This window comes from Leptonotus elevatus, chromosome 10 (genome assembly GCF_054856555.1).
Source record: "Leptonotus elevatus isolate MCC_2025b chromosome 10, RoL_Lele_1.0, whole genome shotgun sequence".
Classification (NCBI taxonomy): domain Eukaryota; kingdom Metazoa; phylum Chordata; class Actinopteri; order Syngnathiformes; family Syngnathidae; genus Leptonotus; species Leptonotus elevatus.
Window position 1 is genome coordinate 1,576,633 of NC_141248.1, and position 23,693 is coordinate 1,600,325.

At 40.0% G+C, this 23,693-nt stretch overlaps 1 protein-coding gene across 1 annotated transcript in view; it reads right to left on the reverse strand.

Moving 5' to 3' along the window:
* The window catches only part of plxnb1b (plexin b1b), a 125,288-nt gene that overhangs the window by 2,434 nt on the left and 99,161 nt on the right, over positions 1-23,693 (reverse strand). The window contains exons 17-37 of the mRNA XM_086086181.1: positions 23,309-23,460; positions 22,763-22,868; positions 22,212-22,348; positions 20,475-20,651; positions 20,188-20,368; positions 19,871-20,113; positions 16,099-16,278; positions 15,844-15,992; positions 13,220-13,320; positions 12,847-13,064; positions 12,592-12,770; positions 12,440-12,506; positions 11,572-11,718; positions 11,303-11,468; positions 9,685-9,788; positions 9,493-9,577; positions 7,471-7,637; positions 5,109-5,269; positions 4,803-4,950; positions 4,599-4,663; positions 4,427-4,502 (exon numbers count right to left, since the gene is read on the reverse strand). Of these exons, the coding sequence (XP_085942307.1) occupies positions 4,427-4,502; positions 4,599-4,663; positions 4,803-4,950; positions 5,109-5,269; positions 7,471-7,637; positions 9,493-9,577; positions 9,685-9,788; positions 11,303-11,468; positions 11,572-11,718; positions 12,440-12,506; positions 12,592-12,770; positions 12,847-13,064; positions 13,220-13,320; positions 15,844-15,992; positions 16,099-16,278; positions 19,871-20,113; positions 20,188-20,368; positions 20,475-20,651; positions 22,212-22,348; positions 22,763-22,868; positions 23,309-23,460 (3,009 nt within the window). The remainder of the gene's footprint in view (positions 1-4,426; positions 4,503-4,598; positions 4,664-4,802; positions 4,951-5,108; positions 5,270-7,470; positions 7,638-9,492; positions 9,578-9,684; positions 9,789-11,302; positions 11,469-11,571; positions 11,719-12,439; positions 12,507-12,591; positions 12,771-12,846; positions 13,065-13,219; positions 13,321-15,843; positions 15,993-16,098; positions 16,279-19,870; positions 20,114-20,187; positions 20,369-20,474; positions 20,652-22,211; positions 22,349-22,762; positions 22,869-23,308; positions 23,461-23,693) is intronic.

Below are 23,693 nucleotides of genomic sequence, written 5' to 3' on the forward strand. Positions count from 1 at the left end.
CCAAATGATTCCCGAGTGCTGCTGCTCACCGCTCCCTCAGGCGAGGGGTCAAATGCGGAGAACGATTTTCGCCCCACTTAGGTGGGTGTGACAATCAGTGGTACTTCAACTTTTCCTGTAAGGCAAAACTAGCTTTTTGTTTAATCCACCCATCCATTTTCTGAACTGCTTATCCCAAACTCTATAAACAGTTGGATCAAAAATAACCTACATGGGGTCAAAAAGGGACCAACGCAACTTTGTGGGTTATTCATTTAACCAAAAAATAATCCAAATTGGGTCAACACATTTATGTTATTTAGCTAACCCAAAATGTTGGGTCAACCCTTTCTTCCCCATAGGTTATTTGTGATTGGTGTTTGGTATGAAGTTAAAATCATGCCAAAACCCCACAAACAGACACAACCTGATTTACTCACACTCAGCAATTCGCAAGCAAAATCAGTGTGTTTTGCAAATACAAAACATCATTCACAAACTAATGCATTTTGTTTTACACATACATAGAAACATATCTTCAATTACAAAAAAATATCTTTCAAATATACAACAAAAATCTTTCAAACTAAAATCTTTCAAGTATGAAAAAATATCCTTCAAGTGCAAAAAAATCCTTCACATACGAAAAAAGCAATTCTACAACTATGGATAACAGTCAAGTGACTTTTGGCACTAATATTCTGCCGAGCAGATCTACACGCACAACCCCCAAAAGCCACACACGCAATGCCAGTAAACTTTACAGCAAGGGGCGCTGTTGAACCAGTCTAAGAGTTTAAGTAGAGAGTGAAGTCTGTAGAGAGTGAATGGACTTAAAACCAATTGTAACTTATAATCGATTTTAACTCTTGATAAAACAGGGTCCTGGTCTGCCAACACTTCATTAATCTAACGTCTTTAAAAAAAAGAAGATATAAATTTAAAAAAAGTAACACGGCACACCACTCATTTGACGAGGTAGAAAGCTGCATTGTGCAGTCCCAACTACTTCAAATCGGGTTATTTTACTAACTTTATTTGACCCTAACCTTAACCCTGCATCATAACATCACTGCTTGGTCGTTGTAAAGAACGCCATGCTGAGCAACATGGCATAGTTGCAATATGTAAGTGATAACAACAATAGGTGGGTTTCATGTGACGTCACGACAAGCGGCCCAACCCTAGATGGGGGGCAGGGAGAAATTTGCCTATAGGAAAAAGCTGAGAAAATGCCGAAGTTTTGTGCTGTTTATGGCTGTACCAACCAGTCTAAAAGAGGGGAAAAAAAGAAGCTATTTTCGCATCCCGAAAGAAGACGGCAAACCTGGATTAAAAACCTTTGTCTGAAATCCGGAGGAGTGGAGTCGGACAACGGTTGTATATGCAGTGATCACTTCGTGAAAGGTAAGGCTACAGTAATGAAATGACTTATATAGCTGAATAAAACTCAAGAGGCCAGAGTGATATTACTGGAAATATAGCTAAGCGTGATATTACTATGTGGAGTTTGTTCTACAGCTTGTGTGTCCATCCCAGGTGGCTGTGTCTTTGTTTTTAGCAATGCTAGCTACCTTAGCTATCACGACAAGTGGTTCTTAAATTGAGGTCCTTCTTCCAGGAAGGCCACAACATACTGATGGAAATATATACTTATACTTAAGCATTGGTTCATTCACAGGACGTCTACATAATTACAGAAGGTAGATACATGACTGATGAATCTCTGTTTGACCGTTTAAGTCGTTTAAGACCAGTCGGAACAGCTTGTAGCCCGGTGCCTGTGGTACGTTGGTGTACATTTGAGTTGAAAAGAGAATGATTCTGAATCACATTTACTCATCCCGAGCAAAAACAAGACAGCAGTAATTTAGTGCTTCTTTTGATCCAAGTTCGCTGACCCAACCACACACGAAATAGTTGTAAGCCTCCAGGCTTTTACACGCTTTCTTTTGTCTAGTGGTATAGTAGCCTACAATGTCTGGAGGACGATGGTCGTTCGTGATGTTGATTGCCTTCACTCCAGGCAAATCCGACACGAGCTCGGAAAAATATCTTTTCCTCAGTGTAAGGATCATATCCGGTATATTTTACTATTTTTAGAGCGTATCAGCTACGTCCAGGCTCACCCAAGGCTTTTGCATAGTCGCTTTCCATCATTTTCAATGGGTGTTCCCTACTTCCTGACACCCAGTTGAATTTCGCGTGCTGCCGGAATCACGTGATTGCAACCCTCCTTTAGGAGGATCCTGTGTGACATATTGTTTATGTTTCGCTTTGCATCATGGGAAACTGTGTGGCAAGAAACAACGTGTTTTACATGGTGTTCGATGGTTTTGCACATTTGGAGGAGGATAAAGAGAAGCAGATGGTTCATTCTTGTTGTGCCATCAATTTTATCAGGCCCCTGACGAGACGTCAGGAGGCCTGATAAAAAGTTTAAGTAAAAGTAAAAGGGGGCGCGAAAAATGAAAGAAATGGCTGCGAGGGTATAACTTGACGATTAAAGCCTGGATTCTGACTGATGCGGACGGGTTTGTGAGGCTCACCTTATTGCCGATAAGTACTTGTGACTATATATTTGTTATTTGGAGAGGATTTAAAGAAATAATAAATCGAGTTTGTGCATTATAAAATCCGCGGAGTCATATTGTTTTGCGGTCTTATTCAGGTGTTCCAAAGCACGATCGACAACCACCCTGACTTGTTCCTCGTCTTGAAATGGGCTATCCTGGATCGGTAAATGACAAGGCTAAAGAAAAAGCCGTCCAGCGTTTCGAACGGAGGATCAAAAGGCAACGAGTATCAGAATTGTGCTATGGATTCCTATAAATGAAAAAATATATTTTTGTGCCTAGTTTTTCACTTGAGTGTCCACATATTATTTACCTTATCCGAATAAATATTGCATTCTACATCTGTGTTTTGATACCTGCCGACCTCACTTGTGTACGCAGTAGCTATAGTTGTTAAGTCCTATCCTGACAGCTGCATTAAATGTGCTACAATGCTAGTATGCTAATGCTACGTAACATGACTGCATGTTTGTCCAAGACTGGATTTGAAAAGAAGAATTGAGTAAACTGTGATATTTAGTTGTTAACTAGAGACCAGATGCCATTGAAATTCTCACATCACAAGATAAGTGTCACTGTACTAAAGTCACTGCATTTCCAAAAATAAGTAAAGAATAAGGTGCGCTGCTTGTTGACATAATTCCCCCATGGAACTAATGATTGTTGAGTGTGTTGGGGGGATGGTTTTGGAGTGACGTACTTCCACAAACTTAACTGTAATTCGATAGACCCTTCTTCCCTTTGGCACCACAAAGAGCACTTCAGTGAAGAATAATTACCCAGCTTTGCACAGGACTTTGTATTAAATAAGAGTAAATTTCCCCAAAGCAGCTGTGTGGCCAGGAAACAGGAGTGTCGGACCAAATTTTGTCATCCCACGTCTCATATGGGCCTTCATAGTTTCAGTTTTGTCGCCAATACATACATTAAGCTTCTCCGGAAATCTCCTCCGTCCTTTGGCCGTTAAAGTGCTTAACCAGCGGCGATTTCGCCCGCTAACTTTCTTCGTATACGCTGTGTCTATACAGCCAGCCATGTTTTCTGCCACTCAACCATCGCGCATGCGCTAAAAAATGTCAACAAAGGATCCTCCTATAGAAACACCCCTCATGTCAACAAAGGATCCTCCTATAGAAACACCCCTCTGGAAACGCAGATTGCAATACATTATGTAATCGCAGCAGCAGGGTAACAACATGGCGTCCATATGTCATGTGACCAGTTGACCAATCACAGCGTTGTAGCTCTGAAACCGAGTTGGCCAAACTCTCTCCATCTATGGCTCTGCTTAGACTGATTCAAGTTTACAGGCATTGCGCGCGTGGATCTGCTAGGCGGAATATTAGTGCAAAAAGTGACCGTTATTCATAGTTATAGAATAGTTTTTTTCGTATGTGAAGGATTTTTTTTTAACTTGAAGAATATTTTTTTTCATGCTTGAAAGATTTTAGTTTGTACTTGAATGATTTTTTTTGTACTCAAAAGATTTTTGTTGTATACTTGAAAGATATTTTTTGTAATTGAAGATATATTTCTTTGTATGTGTAAAACAAAATGGATTAGTTTGTGAATAATTTGTAATTTGCAAAACACACTGATTTTGTTTACGAATTGCTGAGTAAATCACGTTTTGTGTGTTTGTGGGGTTTTGGCATGATTTTAACTCTATAATTTGGTACCAGAATGTTTGTCCTGGCTGCTCACAAAATATGTCTTACTCAACCAAACGTGACAGTGAATGTATTTTGACCTAAAACATTGCCTGTACAATTATGAGGACTTTTATTATGATTTCTGGAACAGACTGCATTTCAAATATATTTGATGCCTCTGAGGAGAGTGACTTGTGTACAAAGTTTGGTTGCATTCACCCTTGACAGTTCAGCCAGAGCAGAGTTCATCTCCTGGTCGCTGGCAGAGATAGTCTGCCTGATGTCAGCATAGTATCTGCAAGAATGTTACTTTGGTGGTTAAAAGCTGCTTTATATGCACTTGAACAGACCAAAAGGACATTTGTCACTTGTAAAGCAAATGTGATCATACCTTTCTACCATCTGTTTGTAACGGGGGATATCTCTAGCATACAGCAGCTTGTTGATGGGCGAATCCTGCAGCGACATCAACACATATTTCATGTCTGACCCGATCCCAGAAATCTACTTACTATTTTACTCGGACTAATTTATCAATCACTCAGTAGATGATCATCAGATTGAAAGCCACATCAAATTTGCTAGCTCTGCTTACCCGTCCCAATTTGTGCTCAGCAATGGTGCAGGAGTCCATGAAGGTCTGAGCGATGACCGACAGAACTGCATCCACATGGTCCGAGGCTTGCACATCAAAGATGAACTGCGGATTCTTTACAATGTTGATCCAGAAACGCAGGGGGAGACTGGAATTTACGGACACGTTTATATTAAATAAGGGACATTGGCCGGTTATTTCAAACAAATCCATCTAGAGTTATTTAAATACATGAAGGGCTGCAACAGCCTTTGGATATGGTGAAGGTAAATTGGGTATTCTTGAGGTTTTATGTCTATACTGCACCTATTAGTCTTCCAAATGTGAATAGTCTCTGGGTCAGAGATACTGTGCTGAGCAGCTTGGTCATCCAGCAGGTCAAAAAAGTATTTGACAGCCAGTGGGACAGGTCGACTGGTGCTGAGGATAACAGTAAACAAATCGTCCACGAATTTCTGCAAGGTTCCCTGAAAATCACAAAGGGAAGACGAAAACAACAATTTCATGCATGTTTTGATAAATAGTTTGACATACATACATATTTTTTCTTTTAAAATAATCCCATCCTTAAAGGTTCTATATCATGCAAAATCAACATTTTGGAACTTTTAGCCATAGTAAAATGCAATTTCCTCACTAAAAACATCACCAAGTGATGTTTTCCTTCATTCACTCATCTCTGAGCATTCCTCCTCATTCTTGCTCTCTAAGCACCAGCTCCTCCTATCCCAAGTACACAAGTGGATCCTCACTTATGAGTGAGGACACATCCCGTACCGCCTCTACAGACTAAACACACATTTACTTTTTTCAAGCAGCCTGCGGTAAGCCCAACAAGCGTATTTGGGAAAGAGGCACTATGAAGGCCTTTGCCAAGGCGCCGGCCTCCCTTGCTGGAGCTCCGCTCTTTCAAAATTTTTCTAAGTCTGGCGTGATGCCTGACAAGCATAACCAGAAAAGAGGCTAGCTCGGCGACAGACCATTCAGCAGTTTGTCTGTGATTGTCAATTCTCAGAAGACTGCCTAGTTAACTTTAGCCAGTACCAAAGTGGATTGACCGGGAGATTAAACCTTTAAAACTTGTGCAATTTCCACAATCAAACCTGATGGAGAGGCCAGAGCTTTAAGTAAATCAAACTGCTAACTCATTAATGATATAACATTAGCATAAGCACTACTGTTAGCTTCGTTGTCAAGTACGATATGTCAGATGTATTTTGTTGCATAAAAAATAAACTTGTTACACACATCACCATGTGCATGGATGACTAGCACATAAATGCTGTATAAAGATTGCCACTTGACTATGCGTAATGCTCTTGCAGCAACCCTTGTGTGTGGTTCGCGGATTCTATATTTTCCCATGGCCTGGAGAGGCCATGAAGGCAACATGAGACTTTTTGTAAGCTATGTAGTTTTGGCGTGGTTACAGCCGATAGTAACTGTTCCACATTGGCTTTAAAGAGTTCTTGCTAGCTCGCTGCTTGGCTTGATTCTTTCTTAAAGGGATACTCAACACCAAATCAACTTTTTTTCTTTCTGATAAACCGTATAAGCGGGTGTCTACTAATGCTGTCTACATGTCCTGGTCATTATTTTGACATTTTCGTGCATGATTGTTGAAAGCTTGAAAGAAAGCTTGAAAGAAAAAAAAAAGAAAGAAAAAAAAAGTAGGAAAAAAAGTGTGTGGCGCCATCTTCAGGTTAAACACTGGGATAAACACAATTTGGCTGCTTGCCCTCTAATTGGACTACGTGACTTGTAGAATATGACGTAGTTGCTGCCACACATCGGCTCAGTCTCGTACACGCCTCCTTAGCAAGTTGGAGTTGGAGTAGTAGCGTTTTGCAAACATATTTATACAGATTTTCAGGTTAATGATTTATTAGCATAGCATTTGGTTAGTTTATTTAGCATAGCTTGTTGTTGTATAGAAATATTTCGATCGTAGTTTTCACTGTTGCTGTCAATCATTGTGTGGTGGCCATGGCTCAGGAGATAGAGCTGGTTGTTCAGTAACCAAAAGGTCCGCTGTTTGATTCCTGCTCTCTTCAAATTATGTGTCGTTGTGTCCTTGAGCAGTACACTTCACACACAGTGCCACTCACACTGGTGTATGAAAGGTACGAATGTTTGGTGGTGGTCGGAGGGGTCGAAGGCGTACACGGGCAGCCAGGCTTCCGTCAGCCTGCCCTGCCAAGGGGGGTGCAAGCAGCAGCCAAAAAGGACGGCATTATGAAAGGGGCGCAGCAGCCACAAAGGGAGTGGCGGGGTTTTAGTGAACCAGACATTTTATTTCTGGGTTAGAAATAGAGCAACCAAAATAACTAATATTTCATAAGAAATTACATTGCGACTGTGCCAAAGGTCACCAATAGTTAACTGTGGAAGGGCTTAAAATACCTCGATATAGGTCTTTTAATGTCTATCAGGGTGCTTGTCCTTTAGCATGGAACGATCAGGATTGTGATTTTCTATTTACCAAAAATTGTGCATCTATGTTTGTTATGTCTATTATTTTGAAGGCCAAATTGTCCTGATCTTGTAGCATAAAGCAACACTCTGTTATCATGTGTATAATCTAAACAGAGAAATGTAATGTCAGGATCATAAGGCACACACACATTTATGGGATCCCTGATGGAATTGCACGGCAGCCTAAGTGTACCTTCATGGAAAGCAGGCGGGTCAAATAGATCTCTGGTATGGCCTTGGCCCGCTCTCGCTCCCTCAGACTGCCTCTGCGATGTTTGGGTAGCTCAGGCTCTTCGCTGGCCTTCACCAGATGCCAGAGTCTAACGCCGCCTTCATCTGCATCCTCCAACATCGGCGTTTCTGTCACAGTGAAAACGGTTTCAAATACTTGACTTTTTGCAGTGCGAGATGAGCCCTATCGCGAAAATCAACAATGTTCTAACCCTTACAAATGTTTATGACTGCTTATTGTAATAGTTTAAACCGTAAATAATGTCGCTAATGAGTAATTTCAAACTCATTTAACAGCCTAACCACTACAAATGAATAGCTTATCGATGAAAAAAAAAGTGCATATATCCATGCACATTCAGAGAAGATGCAATTTCCCCTAAAAACATCTTTCAGCCGGGGAATCTTACATCAACGTACTAACACCAATACCAATACCAATACTGACTGATTTAACTGGAGGTCAGTGTTGGAGTTATTTGACAGAGTTTATTTATTTAGTGTAAAACCAACTCTGCAGAGAGTTAAAGTAAGCTCTGCCGACTTGATTAGAACCGCTCTGCCGCAAAGACTTCTGGGAATATATATATAATATATATGATATGATAATGTCATAAGGTAAAAATGTTATCACAATATCAGTCAGAATTTATTACATTATTGGTGAAAATCTTACATTATTGTTTTTTCCCCCCTCATTTTTGATCAAGTTAAGTGCAAATCTTATTACATTTTCAGGTGTCATTACATTTTCAGGAAATTATTACAAGCTCCATATTTTCTTCTTAGTAGTTAGTCGAGCCACAGTAGAAAATGAAAAAATAAAACAAAACAAAAATGTCATGGAGCAACTGCTCTTCTGATCTTCTTTTTGTTGTTTTTGTAAAATCTTGACACTTTATAATGTGTTCAATGGGATGAAAGTAAAAATATAGTGCAAGTGTTTTTTTCTTTTCTATCAGCCTTATCCCTTAATCTGGCCTGTAAGTGGCCTGTGAAACTCACCTCAGCTTTCCAAAAACTGTGTGTGTTTCTTTTAACCACTGAACAAATAAAATCCGCATTTAGAAACTTGTATTTACAAGCGATAGATCGATATGTTTATGAGGGCCAATACGGATATTGATTAGTGTTCAAGGAGGCCGATTTCCAATAGATGATATTCATCTGCAGTACAAAAAAGAAGAAAATTGGCATCAAAGTTTTGTATATTACCAACGCTGACATTTAACTTTGTTAAATGCTTTTAAGCCTATGTTTATTAAACAGCTACAAAAAAGAAAGTTTTCCAAAATTTCAATATAACTGAAATGTTAATTTTTCACTCATCTTTGTTTTAATTTCAAACAAAATAAACAACAAGTGCAATAAGTGTCCAGGGTCAGCACCATCTCTTATAAAGTTAACTGAAAATTTAACACATCAATAAAAATGTATGTTCAAGACCACATTTTTTCGGACGGATACCAGTACTCATTCAAGTATTCACTCTTTTAGAACTCACAAATATCAAATACAGATACCTCCAGTAGTTTTGATCTCTAAAATTGTATTTAACACCATGACAAAAAATTTGAAAAAAAAACCTGACGGAGATGATGTTTTACCAATTTGTCAAAGTGCCTTAAGCATCGGTGGCTGGTATCGGTACTCGCCCATCCCTACCCTCAAGTTTTTTAAAGTAAATACTGTAAAACAAAGTTAAACAACATTTATCTTATCTGCCACTTAATTAAAAAAAATACCTATATGCGTCAAAATCAGCGCCAATAATCGGCCCACAGTCAGTCGATCCCTAGTATTTATTGTCATATATGTAAGATATTAAAATTGGCTTGACAATACGAAACATTTAAGTGTGTGAAATATACCAACCACCCATAAAAAACAAATACATAAAAAAAGAGAGAAATCATGAAGGGGACAATATTGAGCTCAAGCTCAATATATACAAAAGTCAATTTGGACTAAAAAGCTGACTCACTCTCTCCAGCCACATAGTCGTTGCTGTCATGGTGAATGTGTTTCGAGTGTCGAGGGACCAGAGCTACTGTTGCACCATCTGGGACCTGAAGTACAAGACAAAATACAATGTTAGTATTAATGTTTCTCACTTTAACACACATTTGATAGTATTCTCAGTTGCGATGAAGCATATTCATGTGTAAGAACTGACCTTGTAGTGCTGCAGGGTGTTGAGACGTTTCCAATTGCCTTGGACCACAGATGTTAAGTCTTCGTCTGACAAAATGAGATGCCCGGCCACACCAGACCTCCACTCTACATGACAACACAAACAGCCCAGCGTGAGTACAATAGTGAATGATGCTTAAAATATTTATACACACACAAATGAATTCAGGTATCTATTACAGTTGTATACTTGGTATACAGTATATGTTTTTCTGCCATATAATAATGGAGAAAACAATAAAGAAAAAAAGAACACCCCATCTTGGTCACATGCATGCATAACACACACACACGTACAGAGACGCACGCATGTACACGCATATGTAAAAAAAAAAAGGCTTAGCAATGGACTTCCTGCACGGATTATGCGTGTGTCACCTGCAGCATCTCATCACCAGCCAGTACTTGTGTGTCAAACAACAGTAAAACACCCTTGGTCACTCTATTGGAACTGAAAATGGGTTGGAAATGGTGTGGTTTCCTGTTTGTAGATTTAACTGTGTGTGCAACTGTGATTGATGCATGCTCACTTCTTATAGACTGAGCCAGTGTGTCACAGTACAAAGACCGCAATGACATTGTCCCATATTGTTTTTATTTCACCAATCACCACACTGTGTGTATCTGTTGTTTTTATTGTTATCTTCATTCTGCACTGCGCGTCTGCCTTTGCAGCGCGCACACCCCAGAAGAGTACATTCTCAATACCAACTAGCTGGCGCCGACGTGGGACGGACCGGGCCGATCTGGGCCGGCCCAAGACACTGACGTGTAATAACGATGCCCACTACATTCAAGTGGAATTCTGCTTGAACGGTGGGGGGCGACTACCTGTTCAATCTTTCATAAAAATACTGTATTAACCGGTCAATGACAAAACACAAACCCAGTATGCTGTTGAAATATTTCAGAAACTGCTGATCTACTTGGCCTTTTCAGCACAACTGTCTGATTTGTCAAGGGAAAGGCAACAGTAACGCAAATAGACACACATTACAACTAAAGAAATGCACATTATTATCTCTGAACTCACAATATGGGCTGAAAGGAACAGATTATGCTGGGGTCACAGTTGGACAATTTGGGTGATATATATTCTTGGCACACCTTTGCACCAATTAAGTATTACATGACAGCCTAACTGACTAGGTATTATTGCTAATCAATCATTTATAGTTCTTTATGACCATGTTATGTCTTCGGGTGGCTAGCTCCAGCTGATAATCTCAGTCTAGTCACTAGAACATAATGCTTTCAGTGTATTTGACACCCGCCATTACCAAAGCCTACCTTGGGATGTAGTGGAATGGATGTACAGTCAATACATATAGTACATACAGTATGCAACAATTGTGTGTATCATGTCATTATGGATCACAATCTGGGGCAATGTTTTCAGGATTTTGTTAAATCCATACCAAAAATTTATTTGAGCATTACTGAAGGCAGAAATGCATATAATATGGAACAAACCTAAAAAATTCAGCTGTCCTATCATTAAAGGCAAAAGACAACAACAAAAAAACATTAAAAAGTACCCTTTACATTTTAGAATCTATTTGGAATGCAGAGTATGCATAGATAAAGTAGTGTATTCTCACCCAGGTCCAATGAGTCTGTATGGGGTCGGTAAGAGAAAGTGGTGCCTTTGTACACCTGATCCAGCAGCTTCTCTTTCACTTGCGTGATGGTGTCACAGTCCAGAACTTTCGAGGGTAGCGGCTGGCACTCATTCATGCCTCCACCCTGCACCAGCACATTAAGTGTCTGCAAAAAATAAAAAATGGTTCAAATGGCCCACATTTTGATACAGACATACATGCTGGGGTAACCTTTAAAAGAGCCACGGATTAAAATGTATTTTGCTCACCAAGGTCTTATACTCCACATCCTCTCGCAGCAGGCGGTTGTCATTAAGCGTATATTTGGCCTTGCCAGTTACAGCATCAACCGGTCCTTTGTCTACCTGGTGCTTTATTGCCCTGAAAAGCATGTAAAGACACTCCCCTGCAGAGTCCTGTAAACACAAAGACACACGGTGTTACGCTACCGCTTTCAAAAACGTAATGAACAGCAGCACTCAGTAGAGCGCAGACCTCCCACAAGGCCAAACAACAATGCCAGTGTTAGTAATACAAGTCCCCTCTTGCTTTAGTGGAGATTATTGTTACTACTATGATTATTTTGTTTAACTCATTCACTCACAGCCATTTCCACTGAAGCTGTTTTACTGGATTTTGCAAGGCCCACAGAATATTGTGTTCTATTGCTATAAACACACAAAAACACCTACCAAAAGAAATATTAGAGTCTCTTCTTTCATCAGGAAAAAAGTACATTTATATCTGTTTTAGTTTTACAGCAATTAGCATTATAATATAGCTAAGTTTCATCATTATTCACAAATCTGTTGAAAACACTGAGAAAAAGAGCTTGTTGCAACATGGCCCTGGCTGATCTCCTATACTGCGGTTGCTACCTGCTGGCGGTTTTTGTAGTAACTACCATTGCTTTAAGGGACCTCTTCAGGTCAGAGGCTGCATAAAAGCCTTCCGTATGCTCGAGCATAAGCCCCCCCCCATAAAACATATAAATACGTTTTTGGGACCATGGCAGCATTTAAAATAGAAAGTTTTTATACATTTTTGGGAGCAAATTAGTTAATTGCTAGCTATCTGCTCCTCAAAATTCCCTTATTGCTACACTGTGTCCTAGGTTCAGAATGAAGACTGACTGACTCTGAGGAAAGCATAGAGACAGATGGACATCCAGTTGGTCAGCAGCTTCTCCACCACTGTCTCGGTTCTGTAAAAGATGAAAAAAGTTTGAAACTGTGAAAATGCATCTGAATGACGGCTTGAATTTACAAACTCCCTCTCACTTCTCTTACCTCCGCAGCATCAGTTTGGGGTTCTTGGCCACATATTGCTCCACAAGATCATTCAAGAGGGTTTTGAGGATGTCAGTAAAGTATTCCAGTTTGCCATGCAGCGCCACCGTAAGCAAAGAGGCAACATAGGCACGGTCTCGGGGAGAGAAAGTCCGCTGGCTTTCCAGAGTATGAATGAACTTAAGGGAGACATTTTTCAATATTAAATAAAACTATGTTATCAAAATGTACAACTAGTGATGCTGCTTACAGTACCTTGGTCAGAAAGAGTTTACTGTTGAGAAGGTTAGATAGTTGCACCAGACCCTGCTCCACTGTCTGTCTGCGACATTCCTGAACGTCCAAGTCTCGCCTCAGTGGTGACTCCCGGTGGCCGGGGAAAAAAATGCGTTCTGCGTACATCCGGTAATCAAGGAAAGGGATGCCAGAGCCAACTAGGTCACTTGACATGTCCATCATCTCTGTCATCAGGTCTGGGTCAGTGAGTGGGGCAGGAATGAAAGGTCAGACAATATTTCATCAACAGATTTAACGATGAACCGCGATATAGTGGCGAAAACTGTACGTTTTGCAAAACATTACATTATTTACCGCTCTCCTTCTGACTTTACTCTTCCATTGCTCTTACCTGTGAACTCCTTCTTGCAGCGGTCCCTCACGCTGGTTTCAAGGTTTTCAAGTTGGATCTGAACCTTTTTGTAGTCTCTTAAAGCCTGCTTGCTCTTTCTCCTGACAAAGAGATGAGTGGATAGAGACAAGAGGACAAAGCAGGTTTCCATAGGATTAATAGAACTACAGTCTAGTAGACCATGTCCAGTTTTAAATCAAAATAACAAGAAGGCCTGAGATATGGTAAACTAACTGATATTATCGTTCTTGTGTGCTTTCCCTGATGCCATGTTTTTGACTTTGGTTCAATGACGATTACATGGCAACTCAATTACAAAATTTAAGAGGAAAATGACTAAATGAATTTTCATATCACATTTTATCATAGCCAATCAATATATACAGTAATTTCTGGACTATAAGGCACACCTGACTATAAGCCACGCTAGCTAAATTTGGGGAATACTCGTCTTTGTTACACATTTAAGCCGCACATGTAAGCCGCAGGTGTTTTAATGTTACCGCACCGGGTTCCCGCTACTTTCTTTTCCATAATGAGGGCACAAATTGTCTCACTCTCGTTCTGTCTCTCCTACTGTATTTGGGCTCACTTGGTTTGTTTTGCTCTTCCTGAAGCTCTTGCGCTTCCTTTATAGCCCGCCCCCTTGTAATCTGATGGATAAGCCGCACCTTTGTATGCAGGGTCGAATGCAAGTGAAAAAAATAGCGGCTAATAGTCCAGAAATTACTGTAAAAGCACAACAAGCACTGAAACGTGAAAGGGAAATTACTGAGTTACTTTGGTACTATTTGGTAAGTTTGATGACATTTTCGGTCTCTACTACATATTGCTACATGGGATCAAAGTCACACATTCAAATTTCACCTTCATGTCTCAAGCAAGTTCCAGGTCATTTAGTCTTGAGTAAGTCAAGTCACTGGTTATCACTCAAGTCATGGTTGGGGAGTAATGGAATGTTACCGGCATTATATAATGGGATAAAAGTTCATTTTGCAGTTGATGTCACACATGGTCATCCTCATATCATTAGTGCATGCGTGCGGGTGAAACGAGCAACAACAGCTTTGTTAGCAAGCAAAGCTTTACTTACTGTGAGGTGTGGTTACTTCCAGTGACAGTTCGAGTTTAATGGGTGTCAATTATACAGGGACTTTTGCTATTTCTAGGCTGTCTGGGTCCCTATCACCCGCAAATAGCAGGGGAAAACTGTATAGAATTGAGGTGATATTTATTTTGTCTTCATGAGAATACTTGCTATTGGAGTAATCCAAAAGTAACCCAAAGCAATCAAGTTACATTACTTTAATATCATAGTACCTGGATTACGTTACTAACTACATTTTTTAGCAGGTAACTTGACAACCCTGATCAGGTCTCAGGATACAAAAAAGCAAAACATTTAACTATTGTCAGCTTAGTTACAGAAACCACCGCTCAAAAATCTGATACATTGCAGGTACATTAATTGCGGACAAGGAGGTCACCCGGTTGTTTATCAAAGCCCTCTGTGGCTTTCAAGTGGGAGGAGCTAAAACTAGTGGATAAATTGCCATTACAGCATTTGTATAGGCGGAGAGAAGGGGGGTAGTAGCGTTAGGAAGTGACTGTGTTGTGTCCTCCAAACACAGCATCACAGAGAAATGGAGTAAGTGGTGACCATTATTCACTGTTTGGAATATACTCACTAAAGGATAGATTGGGGGAGTTGTAAATACCCGCCTCTGGTGGATGCCCGGGGCAACGGCCCCCCTTCAGTTCCCTCCTTTGCATGCCACGAGTCTGTTTGCAAGCCATGCACGATGTGGCCTCAAAGATTCCACTATGGCTATTAAAGACCTTCTCAACTGCTGCTTGATGCTGGCACTACTCATTTTTAAAACCATATTTGTACCATGTCATGTTTTTTTTACTCTATGTACTGTTTTTAATCAAGATACACCCCATTTTAAAGGCATTACTACGTTGGTTATTCAATTGTTCAAACACCATTTTAAACCATATTTACATGTCTTGAGACTTAATGATTAAATGTCAGTAACCTTCAACTTTGTATTATACTTTATCAAGCTAATATTAGCTAACTTCTGGCTGAGTTTAAGAACAGGCTAACAAATTTACACATATTCAATGGACAGAATGGCTCTTCAAATGACAAACTTTGATTTTGTCACCTTTGATTTGCACTACTCACTTGCAGTTTTCATAGCAGAGTAATAGTTCAGTGTGTGTTTGCACTAGTCCTCCAGCCGACATAACGTTGTCTGATGAGAGGTTGTGCTTCTCTGTAGGAATGGGCTTCACTGAATGACAGGCTAATCCTCCAATCATGACAGTGCCCTTACCTAGCATGTTCTCACATCCCGACACGTTATATCATAGCTTAATTAATGTTATATTTTTATCTTTGAACAGAAAATATAAAATAAACAGCAATCAAGTATCTCCTGTCTCAAGTAAAGTAAATTCCCATGTCTTAAATTCCTAAACGCAAGTGGAGTCATATTAAAGTATTTCAGTTATTATCAAGTTAAGTCACAAGCCATTAAAACAGTGACTTGAGCCCACATCTCTGATCTGTACTACGTATGTTTTAATGGCCTTCTGCCAATTCAACTACAAACCTGTATACAAGTACGATGATAAGGACAATGAGTGCCACAATGGACGCCCCAACTCCGACTCCAATCTGAGCCTCCAGGGGAAACGTGGCCAGGCTTAGATTGTCATACTGAACCTTACCCAGGGAGAAGTTTAAGTTTCCCATATGGACCTGACAGACAAAAAACATGAATTATACCAATAGAAGCAAACTGCAGTACATCAAATGTAAATGCTTGATAGGGGACATAATCGTAAAACATATTTGGCGGACTCACAGTGAATTCAGGCAGGTTGTCAGAATCCTCTCGTTTCTTGCCATTCGGTCCAGATGCAGGCTGATGAGGTGGCGGTTCGCAGTACAGATGGTTTCTCGTAAGTGTCTTAACAGCACACACACCCTCTCCGATTAACACAACCACCTCTTCCTTGCTAATAGCCAGGTCGAGATTTTCACCCTGAGAAACATAAAATAGATTATAATTATTTATACTTTCTGTATATTCAAGCCTCTGAGGTGCAGGGTTCCATTCCGGCTCCGGCCTTTCTGTGTGGAGCTTGCATGTTCTCCCCGTGTCTGCGTGGGTTTACTCCGGGCACTCCGGTTTCCTCCCACATTCCAAAAACATGCATGGTAGGCCGACTGACCACTCCAAATTGTCCGTAGTTGAGATTGTGTGTGTGGTTGTTGGTCTATGTGTGCCCTGCGATTGGTTGGCGGCCAGTTCAGGGTGTACTACTGCCTATTGGTATAGGCTCCAGCATGCCTTAGTGAGGGTAAGCGGTTCAGAAAACAGATGGATGGATGTATATTCAATCCCATTCAGTCCCACCGGCAGGAGGCCCCGGGACGGCCCAGGACACGCTGGAGTGACTATGGCTCTTGGCTGTCCTGGGAATGCCTTGGGATCCCACCGGAGGAGCTCTTTGAAGTGGCTGGGGAGAAGGAAGTCTGGGCTTCCCTGCTAAAGCTGTGTCCCCACGACCCGACTCCGGATAAGCAGCAGATAATGGATGGATGGATGTATATTCAATGACGTCTTGATTTGAGAGCTCTGTTTGGTTCAGAGAAAGAAACCCCTAACAGTTTCAATAAAAATGTTTACAGTATAAAGCATATTGGAGATACAGTACATAAAAAGGGTATACAGTAACCCCCCTCCATTGTGGGGGTTACGTTCCAGACCACCTGTGAAATCCGCAATATAAAAAATAGCATACCTTACGTTTTTACAGAAACTACAGCACGGCACTTACATTTTTAAAGCCTATAAAGACACTTTTTAAAACAATATAAATATTTACTCACATAACATATTTTGAGAGAGCAACAACATATGGATAAACACAAATATTTTTCAAATTTTATATTAAAAAAATGGAGTTACAACTGTATAGCACAAAAAATGATATGTAGAAAAAAAAGCGGGACCACCAAGGGCGAACCGTGATATAGTGGGAGATTATTGTAATTTTCTATTAGTTTAATGCAGTAGGGATGCAACGGAATTATAAATATCATGGTATCCTGATTTCAAAATTCTCACAATAATGCCACGAGAAGTCACAGTATCAGATAAGGCTATTATTGTACACTACACAACAAATTGAGTTTCAGAGGCTTTTACGTGTCATCTAATTTCTCTTTTTGGCGTGTGTTGCTGTCATTGCATTTAGAGGAAGGAGAAGCTGCGAAGACAATTGAGATCCACCCTTTGTACCTAACTAATGACCTGACTAATGACCTGCTGAGAAACATAGGCAGCAGCAATTTAATGTTTTGCCATTATTTCTCAGAACGTTATATATTGTTTTGTTTTTTTCATACGCAGGTTGGATATTTCTAGTGTGGACTGACTGGACTTAACCAGGCTTTTTTCATGTCACAAAAGTTCAGACAACCTCAAGTTTATTCTGTTTTTATGTTTACAAAATACTGTACATTATGTACATATTTTGAAATCATTTGTTAAAAATGTTTGTAGATTTATTGCATGCCTGATGTGACGAGATATTTATTGTAATTGTTGATAATATACTTGGCAGATTTTGTTTAAAATAGCATTTATTTAATCTCAACACTGACCAATGTGATTATTTGACTTTTCATAGTTGTGTTAACCTTGTTTTGAAGGTTATCATTCCAGGCACTTAATTTACACTATGGCATGTTCCCCTCAAGTTATTTTAATTTTTTTACAAATCTGCAATAATAAGACCTTGTTCAAACTGCCAGCCAAAATTAGATTTTTAGCCCATCTAAAATGAAACTGGATGGTTCTTTTGTAGTCTGCATAGCCGCTAAGTGTATAAAAATTTGGACAGGATGTGTCTCAGTCTTAACAGCTCCAAACACACAGATCAGTTTTGACCGACACTGATGTCGCTCTACGCAAGACTCAATGCGCCTCCTCACATGCATAACCAGCAATAGAGTGTAGTTCATGTTACTCAAACCCTTAAGTCGGTTCTGCTACCTCCACAGTCTTTAGCATGTGCAACCGGAAACAGCGACTTATTGCCCGGTCGTAATATGGTTGTTAAATAACGGAAGAGCTTGTACTACGAATGGGTACATTTTACGATCCTCACATGCTTAACGCACATGCGAGGAACCCGTCGGACAACGCGGAGTGCTAAAAAAATGCCACAATTATCTGACGTCAAACACAACGCGTACTGGACGACGTCGACGTTCTGACATTATTGCTACAGAAACCTGTCAATTGAGTCAATAATATGGCCAGATCCCATTTGGACACTTGATAAAAACTGTGTGGACAGTCAGCCCTAAACATCGGATTTGAGGAGGAATCGGATTGGAATCAGATATGCTTGCAGTCTGAACGCAGCTGAACGTAGCGCAGCCTTAATACTGTGAATATATAGTACGCTGCCTTTTATGCCATTGTATCCCTTGCAATGTGTCACATTTTTACAGAGTAGAAACTTCATAATGAGTGAAGTTGGCAATGTGAAAAGCAATCACTTAGTAGCAGTGAATAAAAATTGATGCGCCAAACACCAAAAGGGTGCCGCATGAGTGCCATTTTTAGACCGCAAGGTCGCGTGACGTCAGCAGCTTGAACCGGAAGGGGGACAACATAGAAGCACGCTCACAGACGACCCATGCTAGTACTGCTTGTTTTTGTTCTTGTTTATCTCAGAAAAAAAACATGCAGCGTAAACACTGCTGCTATGGAAGTTGCGGAAACGACTCCAGACACTACGACCGTCCACATAAGGATGCATTTTTTTTAAATAAATTTCCCGAAGCCAAAAACTCAGAGGGATAAATGTGAATGGGGGTCAACTTGTGCGGATGTCCAAAAGACCAATTTAACGCCAGCGAGGTGAAGCCCTTCATCTTTGTACTTGTATGTAGTAAACATTTTGTTGGGGGCCATGAATGCTCCTACAGACGACAATCCTGATCCCTTGCCAACCACCGCCTGTCCTGAAAAGGTAAGCAATTTTATTTAGTTTTTGTTTGTTTGACGACAATAATGAATGACGAGGAAAAATGCTAAAATGGCTTTGTCACTGTCGTCCGGACCTATGAAACAGCCTTAGTAAGCGGGAAGTGTAGCGGTAATACTTTTCCTTTAAAAATAAATATAATTAGTAATAATCCATCCAAACAATTAGTAAACCTTTTTTTAATGACAAATAAATATTTGTAACATTATTATTTAAAGCCATGAACTTATTCATATACTGTAGAAAAAGCCTTAAAGGCAACACAACTGGTGTACTGTACAGTACAGCTATTTTTCTTATTAAATTTACTAAGTTAGGGTGTAGTAACGGTGCGTAACTGTGTGGTGGGTTCGTTATGGCTCAGTAGAAAAAAATATTTTTTAATAACCTCTACTACTTTTTTTAACGACCTCTACGCTTTTTTCGAACGACCTCTACTTTACAGAAATTCACCTTTCGCAGGCGGGCGTGGAACGTATCACCCGTGAAAATGTTGATGATGTTGTTACAAATAGCTGGCTATGAATAGATTCAGTTTGCCTTCTTATATTTAACTTCAAGTTATCTGACCTCTAGCTGAATGAAGCTGCCAGGGTTGTAGCGATACGGCTTCAGAGGGTCCTGCTGGTTCAGTGGGCGCAAGACAGGGTTGGGCTCATAGCTGAAGGCCTGCGGGTTCACAGTGTTGACGTCAAAGCGCAGGTTGTCCAGCAGAAACTCTACAGTGACCTTTGACTCCCAAACAGACAAGTCCACCATTGGGGATTGACACAGGATCAAGGATGAGGAATTCACCTCACAACGTTCTGCGAACTGATAAAAAGACAAAAGAAAATATGTTTTGCTCGCAAACATGCACATGCACACGCACGCACGCACGCACACACCTGTTTGACAGAGCACAGCAGATCTCCAGGACAAACCATTTTGGCAGAACTTGTTCTGCGCTTTTTCCTTCTGCTACTCCTATTTCTCTGGATGAGCTCATAGGGAGACAGAGTAACAACCATCTGGGGTTCTTGCACTACGTCCAGGTTGTGGCCTGACACATAGATCAGTCGACCACCACTAAACAGGAGAACAATACAGTCAAATGCCCATCTCTTCATGTGACGGAAATGAGCAGCTTGGAAAGGGAAACATGGAGTGATGAACGACTTATTTTTAGATTTACCTCAGGAAGCTCTTGGCTGGCTTGGCATGGGTGATATTGGGGTTGTGAGTGTAGTGGTAAGCTGAAGTGTGGAGGTCGCGTTGGCTGCTGCCATAATGCAGAGTGACCTGGTGATTTCCTGTATTGTTGCTGCTACCTGTCACACACTGAAGACTGAAGCTTTGAACCTCTGACACCCTGAGGAGGAGACACAAGATACTCGACTGATTCTTTTGGATCTTGGACCAATAATGCTTATATAATAAATATGCTAATAATTTACAACAAATCTGTGAGTTTGTGTGTGCCTCACATGCAGTGATTGATGCAACGGTGTTATTAAGGTGCTACCAATGTATGTTGCTTTTTTTCTGTAATCGAATGACTTTTTCAATCATAACCCTGCTACTGTTACTGCCAAATTATGCAGCAATTATTAGATCATAGACGCTGTTGTCATCAGACCAGTAAGATCCCTTTAATGAGTTTTTATTTTTATTGTTATTTTTTTTACTGTTCTTAATGAGAGCACTGCTTAACGTGATGATGACAATGGGTAGCACATTTTTCTTTAGAATAGCAGGTTTTGAGATTTTATTGTTCCCTGCACAGATTCAAGACACCCCGTGCCATTGTAGAAACTTCATAATGAGTGAACTTGGCAATGTGAAAAGCAATCATAACAGAGCCTCCTCCATGTTTCACAGAAGGTACAGTCTTTTTTTTAAGCCCTGTTTCCACCGACAGTATCTACTCTACTCTACTCGACAAAAGCCCAGTTTCCACCAACTAATCTACCTAGCTCTGCTCTACTAACCTTTTTTGGTACCTACTCCTTTGACTCATTTGTGGTGCTAAAATTAGTAGCCCTGTTCTAACAACATAAATATTCTGGAGGCCAATGATAGGTCTGAGATAATCGTCATCAATATGCGGCTTCTCATGCATCCACCTGGGGAAAACAGCCGCCATTAACGATGAAGAGAGGAAAAAGAATGGTTTCCATGCAGATCAATACTTGGACTTTTGAGGAGGTGCAAACATTTTTAACTCATTCACTCCCAGCCATTTTAACTGAAGCAACCCTCTACGCTCCCGGCGCTGGATTTTGACTGATTTTGCAAGGCGCACAGAATATTGTGTTCTATTGCGAGAAAAACATGGAACCTACCAAAACAAAGATTAGAGTTTTTTTCTTTCATCACGAAAAAATTGTATATTTTAATCTGTTTCCGTTATGCAGCATTAGAATATAGCTAAATTTTATCATTATTCACAAATCTGTTTGAAACTGGGGGGGAATAGCTTTTTACAACATGGCCCTGGTTGATCTCTTGTACTCTGCTGCCACCTGCTGGCCGTTTTTGTAATAACGACCATTGCCATTACCATTCTCTTCAGTTCAGAGGCTGCATCAAAGCCTTATGTATGCTCTAGCATATAAAAACATAAACAACTTATAAATACATCTTTGAGAGCATGGTCATATTTAAAATAGAATGTATTTATAAATTTTTGGGAGCAAATTAGTTAATAGTCCTTTCTATGTTCTACTCAAGGTCACAGGCCAATGAACCCCCTACCCTAATAAAGGAATTCAAATTATTTGACATATTTGAAGGTTTTCCCAAAATGTGTTTCTCTGTTAACTAATTACGAAGGATTAATTCAGTGACTTTTTTTTTGGTGATATTGGCACTGTAATTAACAACTATAACTAAGACCTTGAAAAAAATGAATTTGCACAACACTGCTCACATGTTACAGGGCACTCCCCCCACAGTGACGGTGAGATCAGAAAGACGGCCTGTCAAGAGGTTTCGGCCACTGATTGTCAGAGTTGTTCCACCAGCTTTGGGACCTCTTTCAGGCAACACTCCCATCACAAATGGATCCTGAAGGTTCAGACATGATATGGAAAAATGCATCAATATTATTCTATTTCTCAGAAAAGAAGAATGAGCTCTGCAGTGGCTGATCCCATCATCAATGAACAATCTTACACCAACAAGTTTTGTATATGGTAATCTGATATCATCAGTAGCACTGTAGAAGGTCCCTGCTTTGATTCTAACTTGGTCTGTGCATGTAAGGAAAACCTTGACACCTGTGGAGTTGGAGTGTTCTGGCCATGCCTTTGTGAGACTTCTCCAAAAGTTCCAGTTTACCCCACAACACAAAAACCTGTACAAGTAATTTCTAGTAAATTCTTTGACCAAAGACAAAGGATAAGTCAATGCCTACTCCTCCACACAGATGAACTAAACAAAGATAAAACTGCTGTATATATATATATTTTTTTTAATTACCTGAAAGCTGAACATTTGCTTGGATAAGCCAAACTCTCCACCGCTCACTTTGACAGACACACGGCCCACCTTCTCTCCTTCACTAGCTTTTGTTCTGCAAATAATCCTGCAAGACACAAATCACGTTCTGTAAGCAAAAGTAAAAAAAAATAAAAAAAGACATACCTTAGTGACGATACTACGTGCAAGTACTGCGTTACCACTTTTACTGACAACGTCTGTTATTTATCAGGGTATGTTTTACACTAGGATTGTGCGGGTATATAAAGTAATGAGAGCCCTGCAAAAAACGAACTTCACTGTTTGCATCGACCATTTTAAATCATCTCAGTATTATGAATTGTGACTAACCAATTTTTTTTCCTAAATGGGCTTTACTTTCATTCTATTATTGATGATTCTGACAAAATGATGCAGACAAATCTATCGTTAAGTTGAACTTGGAAATGTACCAGTATTAAAGAAAATAAAAAATAAAATTTTGATGAAAAGACAAAATAATCCTTCAATCAAATCTTCTCTGCCCACACAGCAGTTGTTCAATACCTGGAGGAGACTTCATAGAGACTGGTTATGACTTTGCAGGGCACACCAGCCACTGACACAGAATTGAAGATGTCCTCTGCTTTTTGGCCCAGGTTGGAGCCCGTTATGGTCACTATTGTGCCACCTTCCAGCAAGCCTGAGAGTGGCTCAATCTGAAAGAAGTTGGAAAAAAGTTTCTTCAAATAGACTCATTTTGATACTTGAGCCTTACTTAGTTAAAACGTCACATTTTGCAAAGATAACACTGGACAACAACAAAACATATTGAGTGCCAAAGATATTTTGGGCTTCTGAGTCAAAATGACAATTACTTCTTTGAATTGTCTCTAGTTTTTGAGATATAATTTTTTTTGACAATCGACGGATAATGAATATATATGACCTT